General features: G+C 32.0%; 1 protein-coding gene across 9 annotated transcripts in view; it reads left to right on the forward strand.

Annotated features, from left to right (window-relative positions):
- LOC143249731 (transducin-like enhancer protein 4) overlaps window positions 1-27,330 on the forward strand; it is a 122,473-nt gene that overhangs the window by 18,380 nt on the left and 76,763 nt on the right. For all 9 annotated transcript variants that reach the window (XM_076500050.1, XM_076500051.1, XM_076500052.1 and 6 more), the window contains exons 3-4: window positions 14,537-14,600; window positions 15,821-15,865. In XM_076500050.1, coding sequence (XP_076356165.1) covers window positions 14,537-14,600; window positions 15,821-15,865 — 109 coding nt within the window. The remainder of the gene's footprint in view (window positions 1-14,536; window positions 14,601-15,820; window positions 15,866-27,330) is intronic.

Below are 27,330 nucleotides of genomic sequence, written 5' to 3' on the forward strand. Positions count from 1 at the left end.
AACATACACTTGCATATATATATATATATATATATATATATGTCAAACATTAGCCACTCGCATATCATGCGGTAAAAATAAAATTTTAGGCAATAAGAATATCAGCCTTTCTCTACTCAAACGAGTTAGCACACAAGATGGCGTGCAAAATGTGTAATGAACTCAAATAAAAAAAACAGCAGAAATGATTGCTTTGGAATAGTTAGGTGTTCATCTTGAAGAGAATTAAGTGGGTGCAATATAGCATATAGGTACAGATGTCATTAGTGGGTACAATCTAATATATAGGTACAGATGTCATTAGTGGGTACAATATGATATATAGGTACAGATGTCATTAGTGGGTACAATATAATATATAGGTACAGATGTCGACATCACATAAGCCAGATATTCCAGATGATTTGATGTTGGAGAATAGCCACTTGTATTTACTTTAATTTTTCTCATTTTGGATGTCTTATTTATCACTTGGTAGTTACTACACCATTATTTAATCATAACAGCTCAATATAATGTTACAATCAAAAGACTAAAAGCAAGTTATCAAAGGTTTTGTAGCAAATAAAACTGTAAATACATGTGTAAAGTCAAGTTATTCATATATGCTACATTACTACAGAAGTTTCAAAAATTTGTAAATATGATTTAGGGTATCCATGAAATTATGCCAGATGTTGTCACATTATATCAACATCAAACTGAGTAAGCAAGTTGAAGTTACTATGTGGTTTTGTGTCAACCATTATCTGACAACTGGTATTGAATTGGTCAGTAAAAAATAGCACAGAACAACAAAAGGATGTACAATGGACTTTCAGACAGAAGATAGAAGAGTTCAGCTTTACAGACAACACTAAATTCTTGTCCTATATTGAGACATTCAAGGCAGAACAGATTATCTCCAAGCTTTTTATATTTAATTTTATTGAAAATCATGAAAAATTGATGAAACTAAAACCACAAGAATCAATGCACAACAAGAAATATGAAAAATGTTTTCTGGGGCTGACATAGAACAAGGCTGACACATTAAAAATCTTGATGAGATAATGAACTAATCAACTGGTGGAATTATTAAAGAAATTAAAGCCTCATTAGCAAGAGTCAGGTCTGTCTTTGTAACACTAAAGCCGATTTGGATGAATATAAACCTTGACCATGGAATAATTAATACAAATATAAAATGATGGCGAACCTTAGAGATTTATCAATACTGTCTAAACTTCAGGCCTATGTAAACAGTTACATCAGACAAGTCATCAGCATCAGATCATCTGAAAAATAAAGTAACAAAGAACTTTGAAGAAGGATGAAACAGAAACCATTATGGCAGGAAATTACAGAAAACATGTGGAGATAGCTAGGATACATGTGAAAGAAAGATAAGACAGGAATCCAACAAGCAAGAGGTGTACCATCTGTAACATAGAAATGTACAAAAGAAACGTAATTGAAAACTGTCATAATGATGCGAACAGAGGCAGAGATTACAACAAAAGAAACAGTGAAGGCTCCATGTTCTGAATGGAACAAAATGTGCTAAGAAAGAATGATACAGCCTTCTTGTGTATTGCACTTATGTATGTAGTTAATCTTCAAAGTTTGTAGAGTGAAGCCTCTGTGTTTTGAATGGAATAAAACGTGCTTAAAAAGAGTGGTATAACCTTCTTGCATGATACACTTATATACGCAATTAATCTTCAAAGTTTGCAGATGTTAAGTGTTTATACTTCAAAAGATGCTTATAAAGAAGAGCTTTTAAGCAAAAACAAGAATTTAATGATACTACACACTTGTATATTTCTATGTGTTCATGTGACCTTTACATCAGTGTTTTGGTATTACTTTTTCCATGACACTTAAGCATGAAGTGCATGCTAATGTTAACACCTCCACATGTTTTGCTCTCTAGATTACTTCATACAAGCAATAATTCATCCATTTAAATTGTTGTGTATTATTTTGCTTGCTTCTTATATAAGTTATGATTTAATCATTCATGCAGTGAATATAAAATAAAATGTGAATATTTGTTTACGTCAACAGTGTACAAGCAAACACAACTTCTACTTTCTTACATAAAAGATGCTACTCAGACTCTCTCTTTTATATTTTTTTTTAAAGCTGTATGGTTACACTTCACATGTTATTAGTGGTAATATCATTTGCTCAGATTTTTTTCATTTTTGTCTTTCACATTATAAACATGTCATACACATATTAGGTTTTTTTTGTTAATTCATTCTTAAAAATAGAATGATTTTTTTGTTTTATTATTAAGAATGATTTGTTTAGATATTTTATATCAGAAGTGCTTTAATTCTTATACAAGCTGTTTAATTATCACAGTTACTTGATTATTCACCTTCCACTTAGCACAGTGGTACGTCTGGAGACCTACTATGCTAGAAACTGGGTTTTAATACCCATGGTAAGCATAGTACAGATAGCCCATTGTGTAGCTTTGTGTTTAATTCACATAAGCAAACTTGTGTGTATACATAAAAATGTGTACCACTAATTATGTCATGTATCTTTTTTTTAATATTTATTAACTGTTTGCTAGCAGCTTGCTACGTATTTATAACAAATCTAAAAATAAAGCTGGTAATAAGTATAGATAATTAAATATGTCCTCACGTGTACAGATTAGATTGCCTTGTTTCATAAGTTGGGTACCCTTTGTGTTAACAATACTTTTTCTATGTTTTAGTAGTTATAACATGTTCAGATAAGGAAGAGGCTTGTGATTAGGGGCAAGCTGCCTCTCAGCACTTTGGACAAGTAGGTGTGTTGATAAAAGTTATGGTTAAATTCCACTATTTAGTCAGACAAGAGTTTTCTAATAGTAGTAGTAGATGCTGTTGAATAGTTTCTTTCCCTATAGTTTATCAGTTCAAAAGTAGGGAATTTTAGTAGTTTTTCATGAAGCTTTTAGCAAAAAATATGACACAACCATTTACTAAGTACTTAAGAACTGATATCCACTGAAGGACATGCATGGTTTAAATATCTTTGAAAAGAAAATTTTCCTAAAAATACAAAAATTATTATTAATTTACCCTTGTGTTAATTGTATAAAGGTCATCACAAGAGTAGATCTGATTGTAATTTTTCATTGTTACTAATACAAAAGCATCATTTGACTAAAGTTTATGTGAATGTGTGTAGTGCTGCTTTGTGACTGGCAAACCACTGGATCAATTATCACCAAACTCTTAGGGTTTCCCATAGAAGTGACATATGTAGGTTGAATTTCTGATTTTGCATCCTTTATCACTCCTTGGAGGCCTCTGTATTCTCCATTGCTATTCTGTTCATCTCTCCAAAATTGCTAAGGTACTCTAACAGCTCTCCATTAGTGCATAGAAATATTAACATTATGTCTAGCCTCCCTATGGCAAGGTGCTTTTCCATGATAAAATTTTCTGTAATTTAACTATCATAAGTTTAATGTGTTGTATATTTACATGTAAATTATAATGTTTAAAACATGACAGCAAAAGGAAAATATTAGAATGAGTAAACAGATAAGTACTGTTTTAACCACACTAAAGGAGTTTTCAATTCTTAGTTATACTTAGGTAATGTTTATCTTTGTTATATATAAAAGTAGAATTGAATAAACAAGAAATAAATCAATTTTAGGAACATGTTCGTATGAAGTATAACCATGGTAACTGTTGCGTATTCTGTTGTCGAGTTAACAGCTTGTAAATGATAACACGTGTTCGGATCTCATACATTAACCTGGAAGCACACATACATCAATAATGGCATCCTTCAAATGACTATATCATTGGTTGCACATTTAAAAATTGCAGACAGTACAATGAACAAATAATGGACTTGGATCATACTGTTGTACATGGACATTCATTAATTATTTTGTCATGAAACATATTTAATTTCCTCTTTCAAGTAGTGACACAATTATATAATGATATGAAGTTGAAATATCTTGTTTCCTTCAAGCACATTCTATTTCATTGTTGTGTACTTCTGTTTTGAAAAAGAATTTTAACTGCAAAAAGTGTAAGTTACTTTCACAATAGAGTATCTGTTTTAACTTGCCTTTTAAAATAAAAACCCATTTCCATAGTCTTTTCATCAGTCAAAAATGGGACTCATTTTGAAGGTTTTAACTTTTACAAATCATTATTAAATTATTAAAAAAAGGCTTAAAAATTTTGAAATTACATAAAAGATGTTTAATGTTCTTCAGCAGACTGATCTTGGTTACTTTAGAAAAGATGCCTTATATGCGTACCAAGAAATATAATTGAATGACTTAAAAAAGTTAAATTGTGGAAAACTAACTTTTAGAAAATAACAACCTGGTGATGCTCTGGTTATTTTAGATATTACTTTTAAATAGGTAATTTAATGGACTTCCAACTCTAAAACTCAGGGTTTGATTCCCCATGGAGAACAAAACAGATAGCTCAATCTGGCTAGTTGTGAGTGAAAGTCTAAAGCTTTAATCACAACTAGCAGAAGTCAGTATTGAAATTTTACTTTGTTTTTTGCCCTCAGTCTTCATTCAATCTGTGTTTGATCATCACACACCTATACTGCAAACTGGCACCATTGTCATGCAGAAAGCTAACCCAACTTGTCCTCTGTACTTCTTCCACCATCATATAGTTGCTACATAGAGTTTGTTTTATTATAAAGGAATGTAATTATGCATTAAAATGCACATCACCTTTCCTTTGTGTTCTTTTCTTTGGTGCAAGTCTTGTGTTTACCAGGTGTAACTACAAATAGCTAATATACCGACAACCTGCACTTTCGTGTATCTTAACTGCTTTCTGCATTGAAACAATGTTAAGAAAATATTCAGTACAGCTGTGTGCTTATTAAATATTTCAGTCTGCGTGATTGAAAGATTCTTTTATAATGACCAAATAAAAGTTCACATCTGATATGATATCTTAGGTACTGTCCATGAATTTCATTTTTATTTGTAATTTTATTTGCTCATGAATATCACCATTCAATCTAATCAGAATATTGTGTATCATCATTAACAGAAAACACCAGGTAAAACTGTTTTCTCTCAAACATAATATGAGGCTCTTCATTACACTTATCCCTTCCTGAAAATTCAGTACCTGCCAAAAATGCTAGTGTTCAAAGTAACAGGTACTTTGTACCTTCAGGTAATATTTTGCAGCTCAGTGACTACTGTTAACTCTATCAAAAACCATAAAATTTAGATCAGATCTTTATTTTCATTCATGTGTGGCTTAACTGTCAGGTTTTCTGAATATTTGATCCATTTGTTGTTCAACATTTATAAATGACTCTAATATTCTTACATGTGTTCAAGATCATGCAAATGTGTCTGTATACAAGTATTTTACTGTATCCACTTATATAAGCCAAATTAAGACTTTACAGGGAAAGTTTTTGTCATGCAGGATTAATATTTATATTGTTACTATAATGTATATTAATATTTTTTTATTTTACTGCATACCGAGGAGTAATGTACTCAAGTACATAGGAGAGGATTTAACAAGAATAGTATGGTATGCGTCTTAAAACTCTATCAACTCAGCAATATCATGTGAATGACCCTTGATGACTGAGCACCTCAGAAAATTATTTAACAACAGTTCAAAAAACTAAGGAATTGAAATGCCCTTTCAGCTGAGCTTTATAACACACAGCAATTATCTTTAATTTTACAAACAACTGATGTTCCAGGCATAACATTTACTACCACTAATAATCATAAACTATGTGATAATCAACATACTGCAGATAGTTTAAGAGTCACAAAGATCTTTTGGTAGAGCTGATCTTACAACTAGATGTAAATCACACAATGTAGTGTGTGCATTGTATCATGAAAAATCACTTTATAAATTAGAAAAAATGAATTTTATCTTCCTTCACTCATTGATATTTCAATCAAATGACTCTTCCTAGCTACTGATAATTGAGTGGTAATCCCAAGATGTTGTAAAACATTTCATTATTAACTATCACCTAATACATTATTGGCCAAAATATGTGGCATATTGTAACAAATATGATCATTATTATTAAGGTGGAATACAAATATACTTAGCACTGTTAAAGTGAGAAATAAATGTTATATTAAATATCTACATATGTATTTTGTATAATGAAATGATTCTACAGGAATCATGAATAATTAATTAGAACAGTAAACACTTTTATTAGACACCTTTAGAAACTTGTGTAATATTGCATTTCATCTATTACAACAAAACCTAGGCTGGGTGTTTCTGACACTCACTACACTTAATGAGGTTTCATGCTCTCTCCCTCCCTCCCTTGGTGGAGAAGTCATTGTACCACCATAACTAAAGTCATAATGACCAGATAGTTACTGAACTTATCTGTCTGGATAAATCTCAAGAAATCAAGTGTGACATGGCACACACTAGCTTTTATATAGCTTAGAAAAATGTTGATTTTAATTCAGATGTTATCCTTTTAAATATTGTTCTGTCATTAATATATTACAAGTATATATATATATATATATATAGGTAGATAGATACTATGTTCTGATAGGATGTTTTAGTCAGAGCCTGAATCCATTATTGCATGTTATTTTGGATAGTCTCTGCAATCTTGAGTGCATGTTCAATATTAACCCATCTTTTAAGCTTATTGTCTCCAAATTCTTTAAAATTAAAGGTAAAGGAATATAAACTCTCTTCTGCTAGCATGTTCCAATACATCCCACAGGTACTTAAATTAAGATATGAGGGTTATGGTAGCCAGGAAAGATTGTAGAACTTCTCATTGATCTTCAGCCATAAACAATACAGGTATGGTGGATGATGACATTATCTGCTTGAAAATACTAATCAGTTTGAAGAAGCATATGAAGTAAAAGAGGATTCAGTTGATCCTAAGTTGTGTACAGGTACTTTCCAAATGTAATGCAAACATTCAAATAGACAAAAAGTTCATACCTTGAAATACATCCTACATTGTTACTCCACCTTCAACAGCTTGTTTAAAGGAAATAAGTCAAGAGATTTTGAAAGTTTACTGGACTTCTATCATATATAACTCTTCTAAAATAGTGTGTGTCAAGAGCATAACCACATGATGTCTTTCTTTTAATCAATGTCACGTTTTTATGTATGTATGAGTCTGATTCTTTACAGTAGGTGTATGTAACTTGTTGGAGATAAATTTCAACAGTAAACAAACAGCACATAGTCCATTTTTTAAAACAAGTCAAATGTATGCACAAATGTTTGTTTCATTGTTGATTACCACAGGTACATTCAGAGCTTTAACTGTTCATTGTTTTTTTTTTGTCTAAGTCCACACAGACTGGTTCAGGTAATTTAGAGCACAATTGATAAGACACATTAACCTTCTTTATTCTGTTACTACAATACATTTAATGATAATTATATTTGCATTACACTGTTAATCACTACACTTGTATCCAGAGATTTAAATAAATCTCTTTTTGTCAAAAATCCACAGGTTAATTCAGTTACTTTTGAATGCAAGTTATTCTTTTATTCTTGTTTGTTACAATACAATCTGCAATAATTTCACTATAAACAATGCCACTATATGCTCTTTATGGCTAAACTCACAATCACACAGTCTAAATATAGCTATTTATCTAACAAAGTTTTGTAACTAACTTTGTCTATCTTGAAATACATTGTTTATGTGTATTTATAAATAGCTCAACTGAGGTCTAGGAAGTTTAATATAGTATCCTACAAGATGTTATAATGTAATAATACTCAAGAAAGCTTAGAATATTCTTACTCATTCAACAATATCTATCTATTTATAATATTAAAATTGAAAAAATAAAATATTAGTAGTGCTTAGGCTAGAATGGTCTCCTATACTTTCAAAATCTACTTGTTCTCAGGGAAATCATGAAATCAACTGTTTTAAAGTTACCGAAAATTTATAATTCAAGTTTATGGAAGTTTATAACCTTTTAAGTATAAAGTCATTCACAATTTTTTTCTAATTTTATCAAAAGTGTGGTCATATAATTAAGTGCAAAATTTTGTTCTTGGACTTATAATTCATTTTAATACTGGGCACTTTCCTTTAAATATAGAATAATAAAGTAATGAAAATCTTTATTTTATTTTAACGTGAAAAGACATGAGAGTTTTTAAATACTGGCTAGAGTTTAGGTCACTAGTTTATTGTGTTTTTTTCAAGTTCCCACACTTGATACAACTCCTTTTTATACCAGTAATCTCAGCAGCTGCTTTATTGTGTTGTTTCTCTTCATGATCAAGTTATATATAGACATTGAATATTATGGAAGGAATTCATTAATTAAACCATTTACTTATTGTGAACTTATGCTTCTTTAAAGTCAACCAAGGACTTTGGTTTGAAGGTGAAAGGATTGAGGCTTACTCATTATTACATTAATGTTTCACAAAAAAAATTAGATGGTAGGTAGTCACAAAAGTTTGAGAAGTAGGGCATTACTTCAGTCTACAGTAAAGGGTACAAACACCTATCAGTTCATTTTATTATAAATGGTTAGAGTAGTGGATTTTATTTATGTTTAGAAATACTATGTGCTGATGTTAAGTACATAATAATTCAGGTGCTCTAACCAGTAGATTATATTTAATTGTAAGTAGATTATAGCTAATGGATTATATGTAAAAGTAGTGGATTATATTTATGTTCAGAAACACAATGTACTGATGTTACGTATATGATAATACTAATAATAATTCAAATGGTCTAGGTCCAAGAACTTTTTAAATGATCTACCCTGTTTGTTATAATAGTCACTTATTCAGTCCAGAAAGATATTTTAATAACCTTTAACATAAAAAACACAAATTATGCTGTGTTTTGTCACTTCTTTCATTGTGGGGTTAATATTCAAGCAACTGGCCTATGTGGTTTAACACTTTTTAAACAACTTCATGAAAAGAGGTGTTATGTTGATATTTTTGTCTTTGTTTGATGCTGAAATTCTATTAACCTAGATATTTCAAAAGCTTATAACAAGTTTTTAAGTAGGTAAATTCCCCTTATTTTTAATTTGTATGAATAAAGATAATACACCACAAAGTTTACAACAGTTTATATCTCTTTCTTAAAACAACAACACTTGTTTCATAAGAGATATTACTTGTTAACATATGCTGCTATCATTTTGTTTTAGTTCTGGGCATAAAAAAAAACCGTTCCAGTATTACTAGAACTAGAGTTAATATGCCAGTTAGCTTTATATATAGTCAAGGATTTGCCAGATGCAATAATAAATAACAAGGATTCTTATTATTATTTAATTGGTTTTACAGTTGTTCAATCATTTTAGTCACCTACACTGTTAGAAATGTTATGGGCATAGGTTTGGTATAATTTTTTTTTCCTGAAATAGGTTTGTGCAAGTACTGCACTTCTTTTATCTTTCAGGACTATTTTACACTTCTGACAGACTTACCTAATGTTATAGAATGAAAAACATTCATAAAAGTGCTTTGGATGGCTTTACTTTCACCTAGTATCCTAAAAAGTTTTGGAATATGAACTGGAGAATTTAATAAAGTAATTTTTTTTATAGTCAGTAAATGGGTAAGCATGGTTATGTTAACCACCACACAGTAGCTCACAGCTTGCAAAAACAGTTAAATAAAAATGTAGAGTTTATCTATTTATTAAGTATTTATTAACTTTTATGATTGTTGGTGGGTCAGTAGTGAAGCAAAACATCCTTAGCCTGTTTTCATGTGCATTTTTCTGGAGGCTAGACCTTGTGTATTATTTTTATATTGTGTGTGGCTTCCTAGGTCAGATATGTTCCTAAGTTACATAGTTGTTTGTGTGACGGTCTATTCTCTAAGTGGTTGGATGCATGGAGTTCATATTATATCTTAGGCTGTTATCCCTCATGAGTCAGTACTTTGACTCTAGCTGGCAAACAGTATAGAGATGACTCTGATTGTTAATAGGGAATTACATGGAGATTGACTAATATAATATCCTACTACCAATGTAAATGGTGCTAATAGCAGTGTGAATTATCATAATATTGAACACATCCAAGTGCTCTAACCGATATTACAGAAACCACTGATTCTATTCAGTCTCTTCTAGTCTTTTCTTGAGTGTGATAGAGCTTCATTCCTATCAGATGCTTCTTTGCTACAATTTTGACTACAATGTGAAAAAATCTGAAATACAAAAATAATTCACAAGTAAGACTTAAGAAAAAATGACAGCATAGACAGTTTTTGACCAAGTTATCTATATCAGGACCCAGTGAAAAGTATATATTACTGGTAATTTATGTAGGTTAAACTGGACAATAATTAGAAGAGAATTTTATAGAACGCCAGCTTGAGTACTGCTTCATTGAATGGTTGAATTAAAAACTTTTATGTAACAAAGGAAAGAAAACTGTACTTCATTTTTTTCTTTATCAAAATAAACATTAGAAATGCAATTGAAAAACATAAAGGTATCTATACTGAAAAGAAAGACTTTTTTCAAAAATTCTAGGAATTTTGGTTTCTCAGTTCAGTCTTATGCTGAGGGTTATACAGCGTTGGTAGTCTTCTGAAATTAGATATGAAAATGGAGGGAAGATTTGCCCACTCACCCCATGACCTTCCTGGTGCCATCCTGTATCATTGTATCAAGTTTGGTGCTAATTGATCAAGAAATGTCCCCCCCCTTTCATTGGTACAGAGATATATTTGTGAACTCACACTGCTAGAAACTGGGTTTTGATACCTGTGGTGGGCAGAGCACAGATAGCCCATTGGAAAGCTTTGTGCCTAATCCTAAACCAATCAAGAAACAAATTACCAAGAAATGTGGAAACATATAAGGAATAGGTACAGATACACACACTCATATTGACATTTACTTAAATACATGTATATCACATTAAAACCAACAATAATGGAGAAAAACATTTTTTTGTCATTTTATGAAAATTATATTATTACCATAATATCCAACTTTCAGTTTTTGGAAGGTCAAAGAAAATAAATGTTATCCATGATCTCCTGGAACATCGTTTATCTTCCTTGTGAGTAGTCAGTCACGTAGTTCTTCAATACTCAACATGCAGTTTTCCTTTCTTTGGTTTTTATTTTACTTACAATAACTTCCGTATCCATTTCGTACGTCTTCATTTTATTTGATTATTGCTTGTGTTATAATTATGTTATATTTATTTTACTGTTGTTTATTATTTTTAGAATTATATTTTGCTTCCTTTGTTCTGAAACGCATTTTTGCTCTTCCTGTTCTTGACTCCTGCTAAGCAGGAAGTTCATACACTTCCGTCTATGTAATCCAGGCTCTTTAGTATTATTGTACTCTCTTCATTTAGGAATTTTTCCTATTTGGAACTGGCCATTTATTTTATAATAGAATAATACTTGAAACTGATTTTCTCAAACGTGTTTAATTTTTGTAGAATAAAATATCTTAATTTTATATTTGTATGATTTCTTAGCTTTGGAGGTTTTAAAGATTTAGTGAAATGTTTTTATGCAATTAAAAATAGTTTTCCAATATTTTAATTTAGTTTTGTTCAAACTTGCTTGTTAGTACTTCAGATAAAGCCCTAGTTTTATTAGATTAAAACTTTTTTTCAGTTTTAAGCTTTAAAATATGTATGAATTTTATATTTTTTACCTCTTGCTTAATGGGGTTTTACTTAATTTAAAAACTAACCCCAAAACATTATAAGAAACAATACCTATTTCAGTGAAACTTCGTGATGTCGAAGCACCAGTGGCATATTCAGGGGAAGGGGCAGGTCTTAATCATTCATATTTACATGTAATTTCTATAATATTTAACTTTATTATTTCTTCGTGAAAAGTAAAAATATAAATCAAAGGGGGCATCCCCCTCCACCGGCTAAAGCTAGTGATAGGAGCCCACGGGAAGTAATTATACAGTAGATACGGCGGTATGGGTATTAAAACGTTGTTTAAAATGCAAAACAAATAACAGCCTCTCAACTTTCTTAATTAATCATCAGGTTAAGACGATGACCTAAATAGGTTGCAACGTGTTTGTTGAAGCTCGACTGTACATGAGCATGCTGAACTGGTTTGACAAATGATAGTAAAAAAGAAAATGATATTTTAATGCAATATGTAATAACTTAACTCGAACATGTGTTTTTATGAAATAACTGTGTGAATACAACTTGATGTTTTCATGCAAATTGATAAAATAAAAATGCTTTGCTGTTTAGTTTGACGGGTTTTTTTTTTTATGAAAGCAAACAAGGTTATAAATCAGAAAGATAGGGCTATACACTAGTACACAGCTGTTACATAAGGTATTTCGGGTCTCCAAGTGCCCAATTTAATCTTCCTGAGGGCAGTAAATACGGGTCAAGAAATTTAAATATGTTTTTCTTTTTTTTTAATGTTTGTCGACATGCTATAGTCCTTGGAATTGAGGGAAAGCTGCTGTGTATGTGTGGCTGAGATGTTATCCAATAATTTCTGTCAAAATTTCTTACTAACTGTGGAGCAGCAATGTTCTTTTGTGGAAGAGAGGTGGGGACTTAAAATTGTTATCTTACGTTATTCTGCTTTTCATCCGGAAATTGCACTTACGATAGTGAGATAGCAAAAGAAAGGATGGATTACCAGCGTAACTTGCTATTACATATCTTTATTGTAAGTTTGACTTTATTTCTTTGAAATTGCTTAAATTTGTTCAATGAATAACAATGAAAAAAAAGTACTACCCCAAACCTGTTTCAGTTATTCTTACTCAACTTTCCTTTGTACTCGAAGCCCCTAATATCTAAGCCTAGCAATTCTGAAGTAGTTGTTATTCCACCCACCCACCTCAAATTATATATATAGTATTATAACACCACATCATATTCATATGAAGTATTAAGTTATAGAGCAAGCTTGTCGGAAGTTTTATTAAAAATATGACTAGTATTTTTACAGCTGTTTAAAAAAAAGTTTTTCCAGTTCCCTAGTAACGAACCAAAGCTTTTCTTACTTAAAGTCAACTCTAACAAATCACGTCTTCGACTGACAAACTATTGGTTCACGTTCTATGTGCACCCATACGCACACACACAAAAGCTCTTATCGTGTGCCTAGATGTTCAACCTGCGATATTTCAAATTAAAGATACGCGATAATGCACGAGAGCGTGTGGCTCAAGGTTCCGAGACAGATTGGATAAAATGGGGAAATCGACGCTTATATTGAAGTTACAAAATTCATATTGACACAGTTTGGTTCAAAGTTTATTCATTTGGATCCTGAAGACTATGAATGGTGTGAGACATTCAGAAAAAAATTAACCATAAATGTTTTCGTTCAGAGAAAAATATATATTTTAAAAAGTAAGTATAATTTTAAATAAATTTCATCTTTAAAGTACTTTATGTTAACTTGTTAAGTACATTTTCTGTGAATTATTTGATTCAGTAGGGGCAATTTTGCATTATCAATGGTGGATGCACATCAGATATTAAACATTACATCTTATTTACATGGCGGGGTCATAATTATGACTTTTTAATTAATTTTGAAGAAGCAGAGAATGACCAAATTATTTAAACTGGAGGCAGTCTTGTTCTGTTGTTGCTGAAGAAACATCTAGTCAAGTAGATAGCAATTCCCCAAGAATATGGTATTTTCTCTCAAAACCCGGTTTATGCGAGTTGAAATTATTCTTTCTTGACAGTTTAACGTACAGAAATGCTAGTCGCAGTAGGTGATAAAATTAAGCTTGAGAAAGTAAAATACCACAAATGAGAGAAACGACACGTATTTTTTCAAATTTACAAAGATCGTGGCAACAGCACCGGCTGATTATTTTATGTCATTTGTGAAGTACGTACCAAACTAGACGTCGTATATTCACCTGTGTGATTTTGAAAATTAGATATGTAGAAAAAATAAAAGTGATTCAATTTCTAGCTCAATATATTCCCCATTCGTTTTTATTTGTTCATTGCGCCTCTGAGATATTAGGAAAATGTGTAAAAGAAAAAAATATCTGCAGTGAACTTTTTTTTTTTATCACAAATTCTAGGCCTGTAGATTAGGGGATGATTGATGTGGTCCTAGTATGGAGATGTACTTGTAATTGGTTTTTGTTTTGAATTTCGTGCAAAGCTACTAGAGAATTATCTGCGCTAACCGTATTTGAAGTAATAATCTAGAGAGAATGCAGATAACCAACACCACCCTCCGTCAACTTTTGTGCTACTCTTTACAAACGAATAGTAGGACTGATCGTCACATTATAACGCTCCTAAGGACTGAAAGGGCAAGTGTGTTTGGGGACGGGACTATATTCCCAAACAAATCGAGAGAGTTAAGTGCTCTAACTACTAGACTATATCGAGCCTTTTAAAATTTCTTTATCATGGAATACGTGATTAAAAAATAATATATGTATATATTGTTTTTAGAATTACAAAAATATTGTTTCAAATTTCATCGTACATTTATTACTTGTTTCAAAACTTTCACAGTAGTTAATATTTCATATCTTTTTCTGTTTATAGTTTGAAGCTAGAACTGGAAAAACTAGCCAGCGAAAAGACGGAGATGCAAAGACATTATGTCATGGTAAGGTAAACTTTTACTTAACTTTCTGGTCATGAATAAAAAAATTGTTGAACTGTTATTATTTTCAGTTACATTGGAATATCAGTTTTATGTCTGTATAATATAGAATTTAAGTTACATGGTCATTTATAAACGTTCAGAGTAATATGTAATTATCGATTTTTTTTAACTCATGAACTCTGCTGTCTGTGAACAGCTTTAAAAATGCTTGTATTTTTATACACAAGAACATTTGTAACTTTAAAATAAGAGGTTTTCACTTGCATCGACGAGACAGCACACACAGCGCCTTGAGTTTTCACATTGATTTTTGTAACAATAAAATGGAGAAGGTGTGTCCTATCAAGCTATATAAAATCTCAGCTAGCAGACATTGGTGAATTGCGTTTTGCTTACCACCATTTTGACCTGTGTAGCCGTTGATTTTATGAAAACGTACCACAGATTTCTTTTATATTTGTAGTTTTCTGCGCCAGTGATAATCGGAGACTAGAATGGGTTAATATTAGATAACCCAGTTTTGTAAGAAAAAGCGTTTTGTAAGCTGTAGACTAACACTATATAGATACAATCTTAATGACTTAACATTTGTTATTTGTCAGAATGTAATTTTTGGTTTTGAAACATAAAGATTATTACTGGCTGTTCAATGCCCAATGTATATAAGTTGAAATTACCTATAACTGTATAGCGGTCTTCGGAAGTTATACAGAATGTTTTAAAATTTTAATATACAATCTACTTTTCAATTGGGAATGATATTTGAAACTGTATGCAAACTAGTTGTACAGTACGATACATGTAATTTGAAATTTATTTGAAATCCTTATGTTATTAATATTTCCTTAACGTAAATGTTTCTTTTGATTTCAGAAATTTGAATATATGATATATTTTATTAATAATTTAAATATAAAAGATGCCTAGTATTTCATATGTAAATATGGCAGTACGACAACTGGCCTATACATTGGTATCTATTTAGAAATGTTACCTAAATGCTGTTATCGTTTATTTGTTAAGATTACCATGTGTTGTTTACTTCGTAACTGTTTCGATTTTATAAAGAGTGGTAAGTTATATTAAAAACCAATCGACCAACACATTTATCGCTGCTTGTGAACGTAACGAACGGTTTCGATTGTTCAACACTTAAAGCGTAACTTTATATATTTACTGTAAAAACTACAGTTGGAATATTGTTAACTTCTTTTTTACAGTACTACGAAATGTCGTACGGTTTGAACGTCGAAATGCATAAACAAGTAAGTGCGTATTTAATTAATTTTCATACTATTTTTTTCTTGCCCTTGTTATGAAGTACAATTGCCCTGTTGTTTGGATCATGTAATGGTTAAGAAAACGCAAAACGTTTTGACAGTTATTTAATTTTTCTTAGGCTAATCATAATATATTAAAATATGAATTAATTATTATCTTGGGGTGATACCTTGACTCTATATCAACCATATAAAGATGGTGCAGCTATCGTGGAAATTTCCTCTCAATGTAATTTTAATTGAAATGATTGTGATTTTAGAGGGGTCTTATGAAAGAGAATTTAATATAATGCTCATTTACTAACGGAAACTTCAGTTCCCCTCGGTGAACACAGCAGATAGCCCGATGTGGCATTGCTATAAGAATACACATACTGACGAAAACGTCGGTGTGGTATATACATGTGTGTGTATGTTGTCCTTTTGTAGTTTGGGTAAAATATTTTTTGTTTACCTTTGCTGTTACTCGGTGTTTGGTTCGTTTTGTATTTTCACCACCGTTTTTATACTCTGTATTACGTGATCTTTGTCATATGTGCAAGTTATTATTCAGTACGACATGATGTCACAAACTTCTGTAAGAGTTGATGTGTACTACGATGCTACATTTAGCAACATAGCTACGTTAGTAAAAGTGTAATAACAGAATGTTGCATTTCCATATCACACTACTATTGTACGGACATCCTTCTTTTTTTATTCTTGTGAATTATGTATTGCTTATTGTTCTAACAAAGGTTTATTGGTTTACCTATTGTTGAATATTAACTGAGGCATGCAGACGGTTGTCATACTAGTGCATTCCACAGTTGTAATAATACAAACATTCGTGATTAAAGTGGAACGTGTCACCATCAAAAGGAAGTTATGATAATTAATTGGCCGTGTGTTGTTTGTAAGGTGTTATTGTATTTCAACATTTTTAACGTCCGTGTACGTGTATTTGAGTGTTTATTTCACAAATTTCTAATTCGTGTGTGTTTTGCTTCAAATAAAACTTGTTTTGTGTGTTTTAGAGCAAAGCCAAGTTGGACCATTTTTTATGTCTAGCACGGAGAATCAAACTCCGCATTTTAGCGTTGTAAGTTTGTAAACTTACCTCGGTCCTACTGAGGAACATCAGAGAAAGATAATGAAAAATATCTTTGTGTTTACTTATTATTTGCCCCCGTTAGTACAGCGGTATGTCTACGGATTTAAACGCTAAAATCAGGGTTTCGACTCCCCTTGGTGGGCTCAGCAGATAGCCCAATGTGGCTTCGTTATAAAAAAAACACACACACGTACTGTTTTGTCCGTATGCTGGCCTATTTCGTTGTGTGTATAACATAGCCTGAAAATAGTGTCACTGGATTATTGATCAATAAAAATAAATGTCTCCAGAAATTGCAATAATCTGTAGTAAAAGCAGCTCGTGAAACTAGTGAAAATTGTCTTCGCAGTTTATTTTTAGTTGAATTCGTAGAGTAACAAATTAAATTTAAAAAAGAGCAATAAAAACACCTTAGAAAGCTGAACTTATCAACGAAATTATGTGAACACTTGGTATAAAAACATAGGCGGGTATTGCTAACAGCAGCGGAAAATTCAAACGCGCTTGCTCACTATTCAAACTTATAAAACTAAACATCCATTGGTCGAATTCATTGCACATTTCTTCTTTGCGTCCAATTTTTTGTTTCTTATCTCCATCAGTCAGTTTCATGTTATTACATAAATATATATGTCAATAATACTGACAGTAATGATATTACTGTAAATTCATTTTTTGACGAATTATGGCACATGGCCTAATTCTTCCAATGCACCTTAACATATGTATTAACACAATTTTTATTAGTTGCTAATGTGCAGTTATCTATTTCATGTTTCAGCACTTAGTTCATGAAAATATTAAATTTATTGAGGGAAAACCTCCGTATAAAAACATATAAATCATACTCTAATAGAATTTTGATATATATTCCTGTCTTTACTCACAAAAATCTCCGCTTGTGACTCAGCGGATAGGCTTCACGACTTGTAATGCTAAAATTCTGGGTTCGATACCCGCTTCTGGCACAAAAGCGATTATGTATTGGTAATTTGTATTATAATCTGACGATAGAGTTATAACAGTCGAACGTATATAGCAAATTCCTGAAAAGGAACAAAAACTTGTGTTTTATCTTTGATAAATAAAGGTTAATTTTTTTTAATTTATTGGATACAGTCGGCTTTCGTTGTAAAATAAAACGTGGTGCATCTGTTTATGTCTTTTGTCTTGAATGTTCAGGAATATGAACTTTCAACCTCAAAGGTACTTAAACTGTACACACAAACTAAGCAAGCAGCTTATCGGCCGTTAGGCTTTAGGTATAGAGAACACTAATTGGGAATTACTATCAGAAGCACCCGTCGCCACAAAGACTTTGTTCAACATTTTTGAATTTATAAATGGGTTGACCGTTACTTTTATAACATTCCACAACTAAAGTGTGGTATTTTCTTCGATCTCAAACTTCACACACTAACTGTTAGGCCACACCCAGCCCTCCAAATTCAACAACAAGTAATATTCAATTATAAATAGTAATATCATTTCTTGGTGATGAATGTTTTTTCTCTTTTAGTTTGTTAGTTATATAATTGTAAATGTATGTATCTGTACATTTCAGCTGCACAATGGTACAGGCATGTGAATTTAAACCTTATAAAAGTTATTTTGGTTTACATAACGGATTTTCACTAATTCTGTTACAGAGATTTCAAAAATAAGTTATATTTATTTTTATCGCGTAATGATATTTTACGAAGCAGTAGGAAGAAAAAAAATCCTTACTTATCAAATTATTATTTCGTGTACTACAATGAATATTTTGTATTATTATGTTTGCGTTCTGGAACGATCAATATACCTTCATGTCACGATTGGTCTAGAGAATGCTATGTAAAAGTACGTATGCCGTTTTGTGAAAAAAACCTGTACGTGATGGATAAAAATGGATGTCATTTTAGGACTCAGTATACAGGAATTACAATAAAACGCAGTAATTTCAGGACAATAAACCCATCGCAATCCTGTGTAATTTGACTAAAAGCTAATTCTAGAAGTGGAAATTTCTAGAAGTTACAGTTCAAAATTTTAGCAATTTTAGCTTCTGCCATTTGAATCCAGGTTCATTATTGCATCGTATTGATAATTAGTATCAGTTTTCTTTTGTGTTAAATACATTATTTAATTGGTACAAATATACAAGACCAGTGTTTCTACCCACCTTGTACAGTAAGTGATTTTCTGTTAGTGCAATTTACGGTAGACATTAAGTACAAGTTTTTAACTTGGCGTCTTAGAGGTTTCCTACTAGATCGTGAAATGGAGTAATTCGTAACAGACTCTTGATTTCCACGGCTTTAACTACATGCATTCAGCGAAGTGAAAATGGCTATTAGGATCGACTTTTATGCGGGTCATGAAGAAAATGTATAATATAGTCATGAGAAAAACATAATTTTTACTGCTTAAAATATTATGAATAATACCATAAGTTTTTTAGTGTTGTAGTGATATTAAAACTCTAGATTTAATGTGTTTAAAACGAACTATATTTTGGTGTATAAACACTTGTTCACGTGACGTCATTACTGTAAACTTAGTTGGGAACGTGTGTAAGTCTTTGAACTAATGTTTAGCTCACGTTCTCATAATTCACTGTTTTGTTGTAAATTCAAATTCCTAACTTAGGCAGTGGAGTAGGAACAGAGGGGGGGGGGTGGACCCCAGTATTTCAGAAACATTTTATGTTTCAGAGAGAAAGAGGCCGATCGCATAGGACTTCTGGAGCTTAAAATGTACGGAAAAGTATGCTCCTAGACGGCCGTCAGAATGCACGTGTACATCGTGGTAGCAGGTGCGTGAGCTACAGGGCGTGTCACATCAGTACATTGTTGGTTTTTAATGTTAAATTTCCTATTTCACTGTAAACTAATCTTATGATGTTATTTATTGAACACCTCTGTATTACCACCCGTTGTAGGAAGGTTGTGGTTGAAGTAGGAAACATCACAAGTACCAAATTGCATTCAAATATGTTAACTGATAAACAAAACTGTATGTAGTTATGTATATAATATTTTCCAATTTCTGTATCCTGTTGTTTACAGAAGAAGCTCTTTCACTTTACAGAAAGTTTCTCATGCAAATGAAAGTTAGATAAATCTCAAACGTTCAGATTAAAAAAAAAGTTTATTATATAAAAATGATACTTTGTTACGCCAGGTAAAATTTTAATGAGTAGTTATCTCTGCAGAAAACGTTACGCCCCCTATAAATATTATGTTGGAAACGTTTCAACTGATGAGAACTCTGTATTTGATTATTGTTTATTTATGTAAATGTTGCTGTTCGATTCCTTTTTAACAACTGAAATTCAGTTGATCTGCACAACATGCTGTAAATTATAAGTTAGGTATTATTTTTACCCTAATTACTATAGTTTTTTAACCAAGCAAAGCGTTAGTGAATGTATACATGAATATAATCGTGTCTAGGCTGAAAATTGCTTCTTAGAAAAATCACTCATTCAAAAATAAAGTTTAGATCCACTGTTATAGAAAATTACCAAACGTATACGGATATAAGTTTCAACATATTTACGTCTTCTCTTCAATCTGATATTCTTTTTAACTTGTACTGGAAAAAATGTTTTTCTTTTGTCTGTTTTTAATTTTGCACAAAGCTACTCGAGAGCTATCTGTGCTAGCCGTCCCTAATTTAGCAGTGTAAGACTAGAGGGAAGGCAACTAGTCATTACCACCCATCGCCAACTTTTGGGCTAATCTTTTACCAACGAATAGTGGTATTGATCGTAACATTATAACGCCCCCACGGCTGAAAGAGCGAGCATGTTTGGTGCGACCTGGATTCGAAACCACGACCCTCAGATTACGAGTCGAACGCCTTAACCCCCCTGGCCATGCTGGGCCCTGGAAAAATGAATACACGTGAAAGTGTCGAAACTTGTATCCTTACAAATTTGATGTTATAGTGGATTTAAAATTGTTTTATATTATTATACGCGATATTGTGTATTTATCTAATATTAGAATATTATTTAACTTTAGAAGTGATTTTTTAGAAATTCTCTCTCAGTCCCCATCTCTCTCTCTATACTTATATGTACGCATTTGAAAATTTGTGTAACATAAATAACTATTTTTTTTATGGCAGCTGTATAGCGTACAACTTGCTTTCAAGCAACCAGCGAATGAGTTTGTAATTATTACTTCTGACGCGTCTGGAAATTTTTAAGAATAACTTCTTTTACTGAAGAGATAAATAAACTTTTCTTAAGACAGAATCCTCTCAGTAACATAGTGGTAAATCTGAAAGCTTATAACACTAAAAACTGGCTACCAATACTCGTGGTGGGCACAGTACAGTCACCCCACTATGTAGATTTATGCTGAAATACAAACAAACAAATTAAGACAGCAAGATAATGATTGTTATCAAACATAACCGTCTCGTTAATAATTTTATATTTGATAGATATGGCTGTACAAAACTAGTATGTTCTCTGTATATTATATAATCTTCACAGCCTAGTTCATTTTTAAGCAATAAAGGTGTAGGATGAAAAATTTTTGTGTTTCGTAAAACCTTTCGAAAAACGTTTAAAGATAACACGTGTTTCTTAAATATGCTTAATTAATATAGTACTGTTTTTTTTTCTGTTTTAACATGTAGTTCTTACTTTGTACGGTTTAATAAATGTGACATTTTTTTCAAGACTTTCCAATTTCTAAGCTATTTGCTTCCGTGTCATTTCAAATCTGAAAATACATTTTATTCTTCGTTTGAATTTCTGTTTGATCATTTTCATTCTCTAAAGCATTTTTTATGAGAACCAGGATTTTATTGTACATTTTTTACTAAGGAAAGGAAAACTATCAAGCAGAACCTCTAAACTTAATATATAAACATGTTTAGTTGAGATACTTCACATAAAAACACGAAAAACAAAGTTCAGATAAGTTGCATGACTAAAACTTCGTTTTCAAGTGGAACTTTAGAATCGCATACTTGTCGTCTAAAGATGTTAATTATTTTGAGACTGTAACACAAAGAAATTTACGTAAATTAAGAAACCATAAAGATGACGGACCTTCTGGCTCTTTCTTTGTGAAAAATTAGCCGTTTAGTTTAAAATGTTCCCATAAGTATAATAACAGAGGAATTGCTTTATCGTTTTCGCGATTATCGATTAGAGGGAAAGCATACGTCGAAGTCCTTGATGAAAGACTGCGACCTGTTTACGTGGCTGTGATACGATGAAGTCCTTGATGAAATTGTTCACGTGGCTGTGTTACACGTAAAAAAGTGTATTCGATTTTGCTTTTCACCGCCTCTAACAGAAATGGTGATATGTATGTGTAAAAATGGATGCATAAACAGAGATTGATTCTGACGAAGAATGTACGGCGACACAGTGAACACATTTTTCTTTCGGTACTGGTGGACGTTGCCTCGAGAATTGAATCGAGAAAGTGCTGAGGTGATAAGTGAGTACAGCAGATTGGAAGGAGGACTAACAACGAACAGATGAAGCAATTACTATGGCAACAGGAATTCGAGGACCCTATCGACAACTTACCTCTTCATAGGAACTGTTCCGCACATCGCTTCAGTTGCTTTGTTATTCGAGAGTCTTCGCCATCTCTTTTATTTTAACGGGCCTTTGTTTGCCAAAAATACAGCGTTGAAGAGGATTCCAAAGTGGAGCGCTCAAGAGTCGAAGATCTTCAGAATAGATACGTGCCACTTACTCGCTAGATTCAGTAGCGTCGTGAAACAATAAAACCCGAAGGCAAACAAATGCAGTTTCATGGAAATTGTAAAGACGTGCAGTTTCTTATTCTTATGCTTTTCCTGGTTTGATCTTTGTCTAAAGTGGTGAATTTCGATAAATGTACACATTTATCAGTGTTTGGTTGTATGAAGCCCCCGGCTGAACTGTAGCAAGAGCGAAGAAGAGAGAAACAAAACTCATTGTGGACATAAATGTTGAGAGAACAATGAAAGTAAAACTAATATACAAAGTCACACAAATACGAACAAAGAAATTACGAAAAAGACGGTAACTTACCGTGAGAACTCTGAATATGAAACTCAGAACATGTACAGGGGTTTGAAGTGTGCATAGGTTTGTCGTTGTAAATTCTTAATGATTTAAAAGTGCAACAGTTTACAAAACATTACAATAACCAGTTTTCAGAACTGCTAATGAATATCTGATATAAAATAGTTTTGTTTAGATTTACTCTTTTGTTGGCCGTTAAAAAGTTGTTGGAATATAATGTCGTTGTTACTTCTTACGTTGAATAATTAGAATGTCATTTGGATTCTGTTTTTAAATTGTAAAACACTAACTTTATGTGTAGGCCTTTTAACCTTTTAAATCGTCTTAAATGTATATGTTTAATGAAATATGTTTTAAATTATCTATTACGTCTTCAAGAATAAAATTATTTTCAACCTAAATATTTTTAATGATGTAACACTTTGCTAGTTCTTTTATCGAACTGCACGCAAAGAGCTCGATGGGAGATAGACTTGAAGGAAGTTAATTACCCAACACCACTAATCGCTAACCCTTGGGCTCTTTTTACCAACGAATAGTAAAATTGAAATTAACCATCACATTATAATAACCCCACATTTAATGAGCAAACATGTTTTTCCCACCCCCATCCCACTGGCACAGCGACATGTCTATGGACTGCATCGCTAGAAACAGGGTTACGATACTCGTGGTGGGCAAAGCACAGATAGCATTGTGCTTAATTACAAACAAACAAGCAGGTTCCGTGAAGCGGTTAGGTCCTGCGACCCTACCACTAGGCCACGCCAGATGCACTTTATAAGAAATCTTTAATAAAAGTACAGAAATAACCCTATGTATGTTAATATATCATAATAAATCTTCTGCAGCTAATAAAATATTTTATCGTGTTCTTCCTGCAAGAGTGATATTGACTATGGAATGCTGGTAGATATTTATTTTTGTTGTTATATTCCTTTTTTCTTTAACAATTATCAAAAACGTCTTTAAATAATTTCATTTTCAAACTTTGTGCTTAATAGAAATGATAAAATACTTTCACGCTTATTTTTTAGTAAGTATAGTTTAGTTGTCCAAAAATACCAAGAAAGAATACTTTTATACATGAAACGTAAAAAAAAAAAAACTGATGTGAACAATAATCAACAATGGAAACAAGTAGTTTTAATTGTTGACTGTTTGTTTGAATTTCGCGCAAAGCCACACGAGGGATATCTGCGCCAGCCGTCCCTAATTTATCAGTGTAAGACTACAGGGAAAGCAGATACTCATCACCACTCACCGCCAACTCTTGGGCTACTCTTTTACCAACGAATGGTGAGATTGACCGTCACATTATAACGCCCCCCACGGCTGAAAGGGCGAGTATTTTGGTGCGACGAGGATTCGAACCCACAAGTCGAGCGACTTAACGACCTGTCCATGCTGGGCCAATTGTTGACTGAAAAGGTGTTTTGTATATGGAATAGTGTACATTGAATGCACTGATACTTTATTGTTTTAAGCTCAAGATTATTTCGTTTGAAGAAATAGGAGAACCCTGTCAGCTCATATGATTTAAACGCTGTATTTGTTTCAACAACTTTAAACAAATAATACATTTGAAGTATCGCAAAGCCCAGATTTGGTACGAGAAAGGGATTATGCAACTAATGTAGAATGGCATAAAGATAAATTCATTTATTCTCTCCATCCGTGTTACCTACTGATCTCACAGTTAACTTATACGCCATGTACCATCGTTCTATTTCCTGGTCATAAATGGATTTCAGATTTGATTTTTACAAATTCTGATCCAAGATGTGCGTACAAAGCAAGCTAAAGCAGACAACGGGTAATATACCTTCCTTGGTTCAGATTCAAAGCTTATGTAGTTTCAGTGCCTTGTAATCTAACAAAAAAATTCGACAATCCTATTTTGTTAGCCAAGTCCTACCGGCTTTTGTATAAGCTATCAGCCTGTGTCGTCTGACACTGAGAGATCTCTTGAAGTAAAAGATCTAAGCTTGCTGAAAGGTGCTGGGACATGACAAATCCTCCAGGCTTAAAGAGAACATAATCCGATTACTTCAACTCGGTCATTATAATCCTAGGTCCACTTGCACGAAAAGCTCGCATTTATAAACGAGCGACTTCATGAGATTTTGCCCTAGATGAGGATAAAAAGGAAAGAAGAAAAAAAATAATTCATTTTACTTTGATAGATGCTTAGCGAAAGTGTTTCCTTATAAACCCTCCCCTTTTTTTATATACCCAATAAAACTTTTGTGTTTTCAAAATTGATTACGACAGTATTGATTTTCTCCTAAAGTAATTACAGGCAGTTATCCGTTTTGTATTAATAAGGAAAAATAAAAGTCACATATATATATATATATATATATGTGATTGCACATTTCTGTATATAAATATATGCAAACTTGATTAAAATGCATTTTGAAACATGTTTTATATCAGTAATTATATTAACAATAAGCTAAGTCTCGAAATATAGTAATTTTATCTACAGAATAAACAGTTGACGCAACTGTAACTTTGTTTTGACATTTTAATTTTCCATTTCATACCAGAGTAGTACTACATGATGACTAAAATTTTTCATTAAATGAGTGATTTTATAGCATTGATTTTGTTTACTCTAGGGCGCGTTTCACACAGATCCTCTAGTGAGACAAGTTTACACATTTCTGACATTGAAATAACCCCTGCTTAGTTAATCACCTTCTTGTATGCCTTTACGTAAACATCAAGATAATTTTGTTAGCAGAATGATTCAGTGGCGTGTTTATTAAGCAAACAACTTTGTCGATCTACTTCAACCTCGTCAGTATTGTGTGATAACGTCACGACCCTCCAAGCAAACAGTTTTTACACCACCATAAAGTACACATTAAATTCACTGGAAAATAACCCAGTGGAAAAGGAGTGCAATTCACGTTAGAAACAAACACATAGGCTTCACTTCCATGGGATTGAGTATCGTCACAGCTTTGTCGAAATACCCGACTGTGTTTACAAAGTTCATATTAAAGTGCTACTTTTTTACCACCAGGTATGATTGTGACGTAGCAACAGCTCTGCCAGTCAAACTTAAACGTTACCTGATTCATATCTGTGTGCATTTTATTTTACTTTGATTTTGTTATTATATTTTAGATTCATGTTTTAATAGAATATACGAATCTAAATAACGGATGTGGGTGGTAGTTACGTCATCAAATGCCTTGATTATAACCTGATACATATTCAGTATACTAGAACATTTAGCTGTAGCTCAGTAATTATTTTATTTGATTCGTCACGTATTTTCAATTATGCATAATTTTGTCTTCTCATTTTTTTATATATCTTATGAAATTGTATCAAAATATGGAATGTATAATGATTCAATAAGTTTACATTTATTTTTTCCTTTTTTTATTGGCGGGATTAGCTTTTTTTCTCAAAGTATATATGGAATATGTGTAACAAATTTAACAGTTTTTTTTTTAAAGCTATTCCGTTAATGTAATAATTCCCATTTGGATTTTCTGTGGATATTACAGTAATGTAAAAAAAAGAAAGAAGACATTTATCGGGGAATTGTTTGCTTTCCAAATAGATCATCATATATTAACCATATATAATACATATATGTATTACATATAATACAACCAACTTACAACCTACTTACAACCAACTGAATCTATCTTTAGATAGAATCAGATGTTGATAATTCAGTGGAAGCATAGATACTTCTGAGTGTTATTCCAGTGTAAAAAATATCAGTTAGGAGGCATATACATGTAAATGAATGATTAGACTTAATGGAGTTTGTGTATATTTTCTCTGAGTAAAAATTCAGCTGTTCTTGTGAATTTTGAAAACAACTAGGGATCTGTCATCGCAGCTCACTGCTAGGTCATAATTAACTGTCTTCGTTTTGACACTCATCGCGTACTTTCGTCACGCAGTGTTGATATCATGGTATATTATAGTCATCAGACTTGCCTCTTTTCTATGATTATTTCCTGGTTATTCAAAGTCACGCGATTGAGCTGACAAATGTTTCATACTTACGTAGGTGTTTGTTCATTCATTTTCTGCTACAAGGACATCGTTTTTGGTACTTCTCACTTATGTGATATAATTTTCCAGACAGAGAAAGCTCAAGAGTTTTATAACTTTCGACATCGTATTTATATTTGATTTCATTGTGATTAAATTTACTCTTCTGATAGCAATAATTTAATTCTACGCTTCTATGGAACCGAAAACCTATTACAGTGTCTAACAACACATCTGTTTGTAGAGTACTGTACTTGTTTACGTAATATAAACTGATCGTGTAATGTGTCAGGTGATTGA

This window comes from Tachypleus tridentatus, chromosome 4 (assembly GCF_004210375.1).
Source record: "Tachypleus tridentatus isolate NWPU-2018 chromosome 4, ASM421037v1, whole genome shotgun sequence".
Taxonomy (NCBI): domain Eukaryota; kingdom Metazoa; phylum Arthropoda; class Merostomata; order Xiphosura; family Limulidae; genus Tachypleus; species Tachypleus tridentatus.